Genomic DNA, 13,098 nt, shown 5'->3' with positions numbered 1-13,098 from the left:
AGCAGCTGTTGACACTCGATGCCTAGATCCCTTTATTCACTGGGGGTTGCAATATGGTGATATTCTAATTCTATCTAGTTAGACTGCTTATATGAAGAGAAACTTCCCCTCATCTACCATTTGGTCACCCAGTGGTACACTTCCTATAGGAAAGGCAGGATAAATGCTTGATTTTTTCCCTTTTATTACCAGTTTTCAGGATAATGAGTTGGTTCCTTGTCCTCTAAAGGTAACTAGTTGTTTTTATTTAATATCATTATAAATTCATATATTTAAATATATTGAATATATTTTAATTGATTACAATTATTAACATTATTGGAGCTCAAATTGTCCCATCTTTGGCCAGTGGAAGCCTCTTCAGGTTGGCTCCTGAGTCCTTTGGACATGATGCCAGTAGTCTTTGATTAGCTACCTTGCTAATGACAAGGGATGACAAGGTGTTCTAGCCTCATCTTGTGCATTTCCTGCCCCAAACCTGGAATCAGCCATTTCTTGAAGAAGCCCCGTTTTTTGTTTTGTTTTGTTTTGTTTTTTCACTTTGAATTGGTATTTCAAAGTCACAGTCTGGGTGCTGGGGATGCTTATAGCTGTTGGATTGATCCTTCCAGAATCCTAGTTCTCAAAGACATAGGGGGATGATGGAATTAGAATATCCCCAGTTAATCATTTCCTTGTTCCCACATTATAATACAACAGCCTAAGAATGATAATTCATTTCTGAAAACAGTTAAAACAATTTTTTTTTGCAAATGTTCTCCCCATTCTCCCCTAATTTTTAGATTAATTTTTCTGTATCTGTATGATCTGATCATATAGCCATTATATACTATGTTTTCTCCCTTTTGATACCCATTTATTTGAGGGGAGTATAAGTGTACATATATATTATGGTAAAATACACATAACATAAAACTTACCACTTAAATCATTTTAAATATACAATTCAGTGTTATTTAGGACATCCACAGTGTTGTACAACCATCACTACTGTCTAGTTCTGGAACTTTCTCGTCACCCCAAAAGGAAACTCTGTACCCATTAAGCAATCACTTTCCATTCCTACTGTTCCCAGCCCATAGCAACAGCTAATCTGCTTTCTGTTGCTATGGGTTTGCCTGTTCTGAATGTTTCATATAAATGGAATTACAGAATATGTGGACTTCGTGTCTGACGTCTTTCATTTAACAATGTTTTCAAGGTTCATCTATGTTGTAGCATGTTTCAGTACTTTATTCCTTTTTAAGGTTGAATAATACTATTCCACTGTATGGATAATACATTTTGTTATGCATTTATCAGTTCATGGACATTTGAGTTGTTTCTTTTTGGTTTATTCCCTATTCATAATAGCCAAAATAACCTTGTGGCTATTGTGAATAGTGCTATTGTATAAAAGCTTTGTTTGAACACCTGTTTTCACTTCTTTCGGGTGTATAGCCAGCAGTGGAATTACTGGTCATGTGGTAATCCTATGTTTAAGTTTTTGAAGAACCACCGCCGGACTTTTCCATGGCAGCTGCATCATTTTACTTTCCCACCAGCAATGTATGAAAGTTCCAATTTCTCCACATCCTTGCCAACACTGGTTATTTTTCTGTTTGGTTTTTTAAAAATTATAGCTATCTTAGTATTTGCAAGGTATTGTGGTTTTGACTTGTATTTCCCTAATGATTAATAATTTTGAGCCTCTTTTCATGTGCTTGTTGGTCATTTGTATTTCCTCTTTGGAGAAATGTCTATTCAAGATTTTTGCCTATTTCTTTTTTTTTTTTAATTAATTTTTTAAAACTTATTTTTGGCTGCATTGGGTCTTCGCTGCTGTGCACAGGCTTTCTCTAGCTGTGGCGAGCAGGGGCTACTCTTCATTGCAATGTGTGGGCTTCTCTTTGCGGTGGCGTCTCTTGTTGTGGAGCATGGACTCTAGGCGCACGGGCTTCAGTAGTTGCAGCAGGCAGGCTAAGTAGTTGTGGCGCATGGGCTTAGTTGCTCCACGGCACGTGGGATCTTCCCAGACCAGGGATTGAACCCATGTCCCCTGCATTGGCAGGCGGATTCTTAACCACTGCGCCACCAGGGAAGTCCTGCCTGTTTTTTTTGGGTTTTTTTTAACATCTTTATTGGAGTATAGTTGCTTTACAGTGTTGTGTTAGTTTCTGCTGTATAACAAAGTGAATAAGCAATATGTATATATATATCCCCATATCCCCTTCCCCGCCTATTTCTTTTCTTTTTTTTTTAATTTTTATTTATGTATTTATTCATTTTTGGCTGCGTTGGGTCTTCGTAGCTGCATGCGTGCGGGCTTTCTCTAGTTGCGGCGAGTGGGAGCTACTCTTTGTTGTGGTGCACGGGCTTCTCATTTCGGTGACTTCTCTTGCTGCGGAGCATGGGCTCTGGCACACGGGCTTCAGTAGTTGTGACTCACGGGCTCTAGAGCACAGGCTCAGTAGTTGTGGCGCACAGGCTTAGTTACTCCATGGCATGTGGGATCTTCCTGGACCAGGGCTCGAACCCATGTCCCCTGCATTGGCAGGCAGATTCTTAACCACTGCGCCACCAGGGAAGCCCCCCAACCCCCTGCCTATTTCTTAATTGGGCTGTTTGTCTTTTTGCTTTTGAGTTGTAAGAGTTCTTTATATATCCTGGATACTAGACCCTTAACAGGTATATAAGTTGCAAATATTTTCTTCCATTCTTTTTTTTTTTTTAGAAGTTTTATAGTTTTGTTTAATTTTATTTATTTATTTATTTATGGCTGTGTTGGGTCTTCATCACTGTGTGCCAGCTCTCTCCAGTTGCGTCGAGCGGGGGCGACTCTTCGCTGCAGCGCACAGGCCTCTCATCGTGGTGGCCTCCCCTGTTGTGGAGCACGAGCTCCAGGCGCACAGGCTTCAGCAGTTGTGGCACATGGGCTCAGCGGTTGTGGCTCACAGGCTCCAGACTGCAGGCTCAGCAGTTGTGGCACGCGGGCTCAGCCACTCCACAGCATGTGGGATCCTCCCAGACCAGGGCTCAAACCCACGTCCCCTGCATTGGCAGGCGGATTCTCAATCACTGCGCCACCAGGGAAGCCCTTCTTCCATTCTTTATGTCGTCTTTTCACTTTCTTGATGTTGTCCTTTGATGAACAAAGGTTTTTAATTTTGATGAAGTCCAATTTCTCTATTTTTTGATTTGTTGCTTGTGTCTTTGGTGTCATATCTAAAAAACCGTTGCCAAATTCTAGTCATGAAGATTTACTCCTACGTTTTCTTCTGAGAGTTTTATTATTTTAGCTCTTCCACTTAGGTATTTGATCTCTTTCGAGTTAATTTTTGTATATGGTGAAGTAAGGGTCCAAATTCATTATTTTGCTTGTGAATGGATAATCCCAGCACCACTTGTTGAGCAGACTATTCTTTCCTCCTTAGGTGATCTTGGCACACTTGTTGAAAATCAACTGGCCATAGATGTATGGGTTTAATTTTGGATTCTCAATTTTATTCTACTGATATATGTCTATCTTTATGCCAGTACCACATTGATTTGATTACTATAGTTTTGTAGTGATTTGGTTTGACTATCTGGGGATCCTTTGCAATTCTATATGAAATTTAGGATCAGCTTTTCCATTTCTGCAAAAAAGACTGTTTATGTCCTTTGTAATCTTTATAATTTCCTTTCTTCTGCTAGCTTTGGTTTATTTTGCTCTTCTTTTTCTAGTTCCTTAAGGTAAGAAGTTAATTGATTTGAGATCTTTTTTTGTAGGCATGTACAACTGTAAATTTCCCTCTGAGCATTGCTTTTGCTGCATCCCATAAGCTTTGGTATACTGTGTTTTCATTTTCATTGGTCTCAAAGTATTTTCTAATTTCTCTTTTGATTTCTACTTTGACCCATTGGTTATGTAAAGGTCTGTTAATATCCACATATGTGTTAATTCTCCATATTTCCTCTGTTATTCATTTGTAATTTCGTTCCACTGTAGTTGGAGAAGATTGTATGATCAAAGTCTCTAAAGTTTATTGAGACTTATTTTGTGGCCTATATGTGGTCTATTCTGGAGAATGTTCCATGTTCATATGAGAAAAATGTGTTTTGCTGTTATTGGGTGTTCTTTATCTCTCTAGATCTATATATATATTTTTTAAGCTGAAGTAGTCATTCATTTTTTTTATTTATTTATTTATTTATTTATTATTTGGCTGTGTTGCGTCCTAGTTGCGGCACGTGGGATCTTTTGTTGAAGCGCGTGGGCTCTTTGTTGTGGCACACGGGCTTCTCTCTTGTGGTGCGCGGGCTCAGTAGTTGTGGAACATGGGCTCTCTAGGTGTGGCGTGCAGGCTCAGTAGTTGCAATGCGTGGGCTCTCTAGTTGTGGTGTGTGGGCTCTCTAGTTGTGGTGCACAGGCTCTAGAGCACGCACACTTAGTTGCCTCATGGCATGTGGGATCTTAGTTCCCCGACCAGGGATTGAACCCACGTCCCCTGCATTGGAAGGCGGATTCTTAACCCTTGGACCACCAGGGAAGTCCCCTAGATCTATCTTTTATTGAAAATGGAATATTGAAGTCCCCAACTCCCCCAACTCCTAACTATTATTGTAGAACTGTGTATTTCCTCCTTCAATTCTGTCAACTTTTTCTTCATATATTTTGGGTCTCTGTGTTAGTTGTATGTTTGTGTTTGTTATATCTTCTTTATAATTGACCCTTTTTTGTCACTTGTAATAATTTTTTACTTAAAGTCTATTTTGTCTGGCATTACTATAGACATGCAAAGCTCCCTTTTGGTTACTATTTGTATGGAATATCTTTCCATACCTTCACTTTCAACCTGTATGTATTTTTGGATATAGAGTGAATCTCTTGTGGACAACATATAGTTGGATTTTTTTTTTTAATGCATGCTGCCATTTATTTTCTTTTGATTGAAGAGCTTAATCCGTTTACATGTAAATCAATTGTTCATAAAGTAGGTCTTACTCTTGCCATTTTGCTATTTGCTTTCTATATGATATCTTTAATGTTTCTTAATTCTTTTATCACTACCTTCTTTTGTGTTTAATTGATTTTTTGTAATGTTCCATTTTGATTTCCTTCTCATTTCCTCTTCTGTATATTTTAAAGTTATTTTTTTACTGGAGGGTTACAAGTGACATCTTAAATTATTAACAAACTAGTTTGAAGTAATACCAATTTAGCTTCAGTAGTATACAAACACTCTGCTCCTTATATACCTCTGTCCCTCCCCCTGTATGTTGTTATAGTCACAAATTATGTCTTTATACACTGTATTCTCATTAACACTGATCTTAAATTATTGTCTTATGCCTTTGTCTTTTAAATCATATAGAAAAAAAGAGGAATTACAAACCAAAAATACAATAATACTGGCTTTTATATTTATTTATATAGTTACCTTTACCAGTGTTCATCATTTCTTCATGTGACTTCAGGTTCCTGTCTCATGTCCTTTCACTTAACCCTGAAAGACTCTCTTTAGCATTTCTTGTAGAGCAGGTCTACTGGCCACAAATTCCCTCAACTTTTGTTATATGTGAAGTCTCCCAATTTCCCCATTTTTTAATTTTTATTTTATTTATTTATTTATTTGGCCACACCATGCCACATGTGGGATCTTAGTTCCGCAATCAGGGATCAAACCCACACTTCCTGCATTGGAAATGCAGAGTCTTAACCACTGGACTGCCAGGGAAGTCCCCAGTTTCTCCATTTTCGAAGGATGGTTTTGCTTGATATAGAATTCTTGGTTGACAATTTTTTCTTTATAGTACTTTAAATGTGTAGTCTCACTGCCTTCTGGTTTCCATGATTTCTGATGAGAGATCAACTGTTAATTTTATTGAGGATCCTTTCTATGGGATAAATCACTTGTCTCATGTTGCTTTTATGATTTTCTCTTTTGGATTTGGCTTTCAATACTTTGTGGTATGTCTTGATGTGGATCTCTTTTAGTTTGTTTATCCGACTTGGAGTTTTTTAAGCTTCTTTAATGTGTTGATTCTTGTATCAAATTTGAAGTTTTTGGCTATTATTTTTTTTAATATTTTTTATGCTCTTTTCCTGTTCTCCTTTCTTTCTGGTACTCCTGTAATGTATACGTTGGTATTCTCCATGGTGTTCCATAAATCCCTTGGACTTTATTTATTTTTCTTTATACTTTTTTCTTTCTGATCCTTAGACTAGGTAATTTCAATTGACCTATTTTTAGGTTTAGTGATTCTTTTCTTTGCCTGTCAAATTTGCTGTTGAACCCTAGTGAATTTTTTATTTATTTATTTTAAAGGGATACCATATGTATAGGCATACCACATGTTTATTTATTTATTTATTTATGGCTGTGTTGGGTCTTCATTGCTGTGCACGGGCTTTCTCTAGTTGTGTCGACTGGGGGCTACTCTTTGTTGCGGCGCGCAGGCTTCTCATTGCGGTGGCTTCTCATTGCAGAGCAAGGGCTCTAAGCATATGGGCTTCAGTAGCCGCAGCATTTGGGCTCAGTAGTTGCGGCACGTGGGCTCTAGAGCACATGGGCTTCAGTAATTGCGGCATGTGGGTTCAGTAGTTGTGGCTCGTGGGCTCTAGAGCACAGGCTAAGTAGTTGTGGCGCATGGGCTTAGTTGCTCTGTGGCATGTGGGATATTCCTGGACCAGGGATCGAACTGCATTGGCAGGCGGATTCTTAACCCCTGCGCCACCAGGGAAGTCCCTGAATTTTTTATTTTAGTTATTATACTTTTCAACTCCATGTTTCTACTTGGTTCCTTTTTATGATTTCTGTCTCTTTATTGATATTCCCTGTTTGATGAGATATTATTCTCCCGGTTTCCTTTACTTTGTCCATAATTTCTTTGATCTCTTTCAGTATATTTAAAACAGTTGATTTAAAGTCTTTGTTTAATGAGTCCAATCTGGGCTTCCTGTTAATTTCTTTTTTCCTGTGAATGGAACCCGTGTCCCCTGCATTGGCAGGCGGATTCTTAACCACTGCGCAACCAGGGAAGTCCACTTTCTTCTTTTCTTGCATGCCTGTCTCATAGTTTTTTGTTGAAAACTGGATATTTTGATTGTTATAATGTGGTAACTTTGGAGATCAAATTCTCCCCCTCCCCAAGGCTTGTTGTGGGTTGTAATTGTTTAGTGACTTTTCTAAACTATGTAAGGATTGTATTCTTTTTCATCTGTGGTCACTGAAGTCTCTATTCCATTATCTTAGTGGTCAGCTAGTGATTTGATAGCAGTTTCTTTGAATGTCAAAATTCAGCAGCTTCTTTCTTCATTAAACTCTCCCTTGGTTGTTGTAAGTTAGATTCCAGAGTTCTGAAAAAGTTGATTCTGACAGTTTATGCCAGTTTAAGTTTGCTTTGGTGGAGGTATGGCTTCTTGGATTTCACTACTCTGCCATTTTCAGTGATGTCACTTGATCCTCATTTATTCTTCATTCTACAGTTAACTATATATTTAATCCTTATGTTGACATCTCTCTAGTTATTTTTGTTGTCATGGCTTATTCTTGAGAAGATTTGTCAGGAACAGTTCGTGGGGACAATGTTTCCCGAGTTTTTGCATGTTGCTAACAGTTTTTGCCCTTTATACTTGAAAGTCACTTTTGCTGGATAGAAAATGCTTGGCTCACATTTTCTTTCCTTGTCTATCTTAAATATGTTAGCCCATTTTCTTATGGTTATTGAAATGTCTGATGTCTTTCTTTCCCTTTTAAGTGACTTGCTGCTTTTGCCTAGAAGCCCAAAGAATTTTTTTCTTTTTAAACCTAGTTATTTTATTCAAGAGTGTGTCTTGGTATTGGTTTTTATAGTAGATTTTTTTTTCTTTTTTTTTGTGGCTGCGCTGTGTGGCTTCTGGTATGCTTTTTTTCTTTTCCTTTTATTTTTTTTTAATTGAAATATAGTTGATTTACAGTTTTGTGCACTTTTCCTTTTATTTTAAAGAGTAACTTTGGGGCTTGCTTGGCATGGATCCCTTTTTTGTTGTTCATTTTTAAGTGATACTGGTTTTTCTGAATTTTTAGAAGTCGGTGTGGTTCAGGGCAGCTAACTTGCCAAGAAAGTACTCCGTTTTCTAATGCTTTTTATGTTTCAAAATATGGCAGCTTGCTTTCTGATATTTCCTTGTTATGTTCCTATTTATATGTTATGTCCTTACTTTTTTTTTTTTTTTAAACTTTGGGTTTATTTATTTATTTATTTATTTATGGCTGTGTTGGGTCTTCGTTTCTGTGTGAGGGCTTTCTCTAGTTGCGGCAAGTGGGGGCCACTCTTCATCGCGGTGCGCGGGCCTCTCATTATCGCGGCCTCTCTTGTTGCGGAGCACAGGCTCCAGACGTGCAGGCTCAGTAATTGTGGCTCACGGGCCTAGTTGCTCCACGGCATGTGGGATCTTCCCAGACCAGGGCTCGAACCCGTGTCCCCTGCATTGGCAGGCAGATTCTCAACCACTGTGCCACCAGGAAAGCCCCATGTCCTTACTTTTATCTGTACTTCTTTACTTTGTCTCTCTTGTCCCTATCCTGATCAATTTTGTTTCCATTCCCAGCAGTTTCTCCTCAGTATAGGCCTTTGTCCTGAAAGGAGCCCTGGCAGGTTAGTTTTGAGAGCTCACCAGGCCTTGATTTCTCCAGCCCCTTCAGACCTTACTGCCGAGCCCTGCACTCAACCACTGTTGGAGTGGATAACCCCCCATCCCCACCCTGCCAAGTTCAACTACTGTTCAGTTTGGCCAGTTGTGCTTTCCAGTGAATACCTGCTGGCTACTTTGAGGTTAGAATACCTCATTGCTCCTCTCTGCTTTCTCCCATATACATGTTGAGAACATGTAGGTCTTATGACTGGAGGTAATTTGTTCTTACCTGCTTGTATTTGGGGAGTTATGAGAATATCTTGTTCACCTACTTTTGTTATAAATATTTTCCATGGGGTTTTGGTTTTGCTTTCAGGTTTCTCTTTTTCACGTGGGAATTTTGGATTAAAAATCTATGATGCTGCTGTCATCATCATCTCAGAGTCCAGGCTTCCATATTTTGAAATTTCTTTATATGTTATCTCTTTGTCTCTCTGACTTGCTTTCTGAATAACGTCTTTAGTTCTATCTTTCAATTCAGTTAATTTTCTTTTCAACTATGTCAAGTCTTTGGTTTTTAATATGTTTTATTTTTCATTTCTAGAAGTAGTTCTATTTTGTTCCTTTTCAGCTCTGCTTGGTTGTTCTTTATAGTTTCTGGTTGGCTACTCATACTTCTAATCTTGTCGAAGTTCTTTTATTTCTTTAAACATAGTAAACATAGTTATTTTATAGTCAGTTAGATAATTCCAGTATTTGAAGCTAGACTCTGTTGTTTCTGCTGCTTCTTGCTCGTGGTACCTTGTTTCCTTTTGTGCTTAGTGATTTGCGCTACCCATTTTCCTTAGAAATTTATTTGTGGGGATGTTTTATGGACTGGACTGAAGATGGAGCATGGGTAATATATGGTAGCATTTTGTGTCTTTTTTTTCTTGCAAGGCATTACACTAAGGCTGTTTATCTGCAACTTACTTTTTTTTTTACCATGCAATAGTATATCATAGTGCTGTCATTGAAGTGGTTGTAATGAATCGCCCTTTGCCTTGTTCTCTGGGGACTGTAGGTGTATCCTGAGTTTGAAGATCAGAGAGCTTGTCTGCCATCAGGATCTTTTCTGACTTGTTCCTCAGACAATACCATCCGCTTCTGGAACATGGACAGCAGCCCTGATTCTCACTGGCAGAAGAACATCTTCAGTAATGTGAGGGGCTTCATTGTGAGCCATCTTTTAGGAGGAACAAAGGCCTACTTGCAGCTAGGATAGGGGGGTAGGAGGGAGTTTTATGGAACCTCAGTGTTAAGCTTCACTAGGGACAGGAACCAGGAACCAAGGCTGGTCACTCTCTGTCTCCTATCTCATTTCTCTCTCTCTCCCTCTCTTTCTTTCTAGGTGACATGGTCTTTCCTCTCTGCTTTTTTTTTTTTTTTTTTTAATATTTATTTATTTATTTGTTTCATTTTCGGCCGTGTCGGGTCTTGGTTGTGGTCCTCTCTGCTTTTCTTTACCACTCAGCTCCTGCTCTCTAGGTGTGTGTGGACACAGCCACTCCAGGCAACCTGACATACTCAACAAAGAAGAAATTGCTCCCCAAGTCTTGAGTTAGAACTCCCTTGGAGAGCACCCGATGGGCCAAACCAGGCAGGGGCGTCTCCCGTCTAGCTAGCTGCCACGCAGTGAAGCCTGAGGTGGAGGTGCTGGCAGGATCCCAAAGAGAGCCATGATGAGAGGCTGGGGAGAAACACTTTACTGAAGAAATGGTTGGTGTTGCTAGGTCAGTGAGGGAGCTTCTCTGAGGAGCTGAGGCCTGAATCATGCATTCACTGATTCTACAGATAGTTATTAAGGTCAGTGCTAGGCGCTGTGCTGCATGCTGGGGACACATCAGTGACGAAGACAGACCCTTCTCCTGCCCCCGGGACACCTACAGTCTAGTAGGGGGAGGCAGCCAGCCAATAACTGCACAAATTATGATATAATCACAAGCATAATAAGCACCATGAAAGAAAGTTGTAAGGTATGAGTAAGATATATCTAAAATCAGTCATCTGATTTTATCTGTGGCGGTAGGGGCAGCCTCCTGGAGGAGGAGATAACTGAACTGAGATATGGAGGATTGGGAGGAGTAAAGAGGGGAGGGGAGAGTGTTCTACACCAAGGGACAAAGGCCTTATGGCTGGAAAGAGCTTGATGAGTTGGAAAACCCAAAAGAGGTTAGTGTGGCTGGAACAAAAAAGGCTCTTAATGCAGGGTGTGTATAGCAAATGTTCCTTTACGACTCCCCTCACCAGCGCACCACGTTCCCCTGCCATACTGCCATCTTCTCTTCTGCATCTGTGATAACCATGTTATATTTGGTTGCACACAATAGAAAAACCCAAAACGAGGTAAAAGTTTGATTTTCTGACTTGTAAAAATAGTCTAGAGGTAACTAGTCCAGGCTGTTTTGGCAGCTGTAGGAAGCCCTTAGAGACCCAAGAGCCGTCCAGCTCTCCACTCTGCCCATTTTGAAGGAGTGGCCCTTGCCATCATGGTCCAGGATGGCTGCTGGTGCTCCAGTCATCCCATCCACGTTCCAGGCAGCAGGATAGTGGGAAAGAAGCAGAAGAGTTTTCACTTGCTTTACACCTCATTGACCAGAATTTATTGACACAGCTTCATCTAGATGTAAAGGAGTCTGGGAAACATAGTTATTATTCTGAGTGGTGAAGCTCCCAGGTCAGAATTGGAGTTCTGTTACTAATGAAGAATGGGAGACTGACTATCAGGAGAAAAAATTGCAGAGGTGCTCCAGAGCTTCTCATAGCACTGACCTAAGTCCTCTCCCGCTTGCAGACCCTGCTGAAGGTTGTGTATGTGGAGAATGACATCCAGCACCTGCAGAACATGTCACACTTCCCAGACCGGGGGAGTGAGAATGGGATGCCTGTGGACATGAAAGCTGGGGTACGAGTCATGCAGGTCAGTCCTGATGGCCAGCACTTGGCTTCAGGCGACCGAAGTGGAAATCTGAGGCAAGTGGGCCCTGGCGTTGTCTAGTGTACATCTCCCAGCTTGGGCTCAGGTACTAAGGGCAGTGGGGAGGAGCCCTGGCCTTGGCACCTCCAGCTGCCTGTTGGGAATTAGGGACTGTGAGTAGCAATCTGGTAGCCAGCCACCCCTGGGAACATAAGCTGAGAAGGGGCTTCCAGAAGGGCTAGCTCAGGGTAGATCAGGGTAGCTACCGGGGCCTCAGCAGCTGGACCATGTGAGCTCTGCCTGCAGGGTGGACAGGCAAACTTGCATGACTCTCGGGCATGGTGACACCTTCTCAGCCACATGGTACCACTGCTGAACTGTCAGAGAAGATGCCAGCTGGAGCTTGGCATTTCTGGTGGCCCTGGGAGAGGGACCAGAAGATGGGACATCTGAGGGCTCGGGCTGTTTACCACCCTGCAGAGGTTTTTCAAGATGTGACAGGCCCAATAAGTGCTGAGAGAATATGAGCCCTGTCCCAGGGATCAGGTTTAAGGTGGCGAATGACAGCTGTGACCACCTGGGTGGTGGCGCTGTTGCGGAAAGGGAGGGACCGGGCACTGGAGAGCATGTGCCCCATAAAGGGGCAGCCACCACGCAGCACCGGTAGTATAGGCTCCAAGTTGTCGTATCTTCCCATTGTCCAAGAAGAGCCTAAAGTACAGATTTTTTTCTGTGAAATTCCATGGTTTTTAAATGTTGGCATCTGTTCTGATGTCAATCACTGCATGAGGCAAACTGAACGTGTCAGGGGGCTGCTTCCGTTGACAGCACTCGGCTGTGAATGGTGAAAACAGTACGGAGAAGTAACATGGGCATAGCGATCTTCCCCGAGGCTGGCCGCTGCCCTGAGTACCATGGGTGTTGACTGATTTAATCCTCTCACCGACCCTCTGGCGTAGGTGCTGTTATTCACTCCACTTTCAGATGAGTTCACTGAGGGAAGAGAGGCCAAGTGGCTAGGCTAAGGTCACATGGGTAGAGAGTGGAGGAGCTGGAATGACTCTTATTTCAGTCCTGGATGACCTGTTGTCTGATTTCATTTGGCAAGAATGTGAGGAAAGTCTGGATCTGAGACTCTTTAAGAATGAGAGGGAGTTCCCTGGGGGGTCTAGTGGTTAGGACTCCACGCTTTCACTGCTGAGGGCCTGGGTTCAATTCCTGGTCAGGGAACTAAGATCCTGCAAGCCACACTGTGCAACCAGAAAAAAGAAAAAAGGAAAAAAAGAATGAGAGATTGGAATCAAATGTTCCCACTCATAGGTCCTATCCTTGAGTATGACCTCTGACCCCTGCCCCAGCCCCAGGGATCACCTCTGATATATCCCTACCCTAACCTTTGTTCCCCCAGAAGACCATCCTAGGTGTTACCCATGGAACCACAAGGGGCGGGGTGCCCGCTGAGGTGCTCGCAGGCTTGGCAGGTTTTTAGATGAGGAACAGGTTGGGCACCTGTAGACTACTTGGCCAGGGTAGGGTGTTCTCCACGTCACCTACGTGGCTGCTC

At 41.5% G+C, this 13,098-nt stretch overlaps 1 protein-coding gene across 1 annotated transcript in view; it reads left to right on the top strand.

Annotated features, from left to right (window-relative positions):
* WDR62 (WD repeat domain 62) overlaps nucleotides 1-13,098 on the top strand; it is a 48,387-nt gene that overhangs the window by 15,481 nt on the left and 19,808 nt on the right. Inside the window, exons 10-11 of the mRNA XM_059904710.1 lie at nucleotides 9,642-9,779; nucleotides 11,412-11,590. Of these exons, the coding sequence (XP_059760693.1) occupies nucleotides 9,642-9,779; nucleotides 11,412-11,590 (317 nt within the window). The remainder of the gene's footprint in view (nucleotides 1-9,641; nucleotides 9,780-11,411; nucleotides 11,591-13,098) is intronic.

The sequence above is a fragment of the Balaenoptera ricei genome, chromosome 19, assembly GCF_028023285.1.
Source record: "Balaenoptera ricei isolate mBalRic1 chromosome 19, mBalRic1.hap2, whole genome shotgun sequence".
Lineage (NCBI taxonomy): Eukaryota > Metazoa > Chordata > Mammalia > Artiodactyla > Balaenopteridae > Balaenoptera > Balaenoptera ricei.
This window is presented reverse-complemented; position numbering and strand designations above follow the sequence as displayed.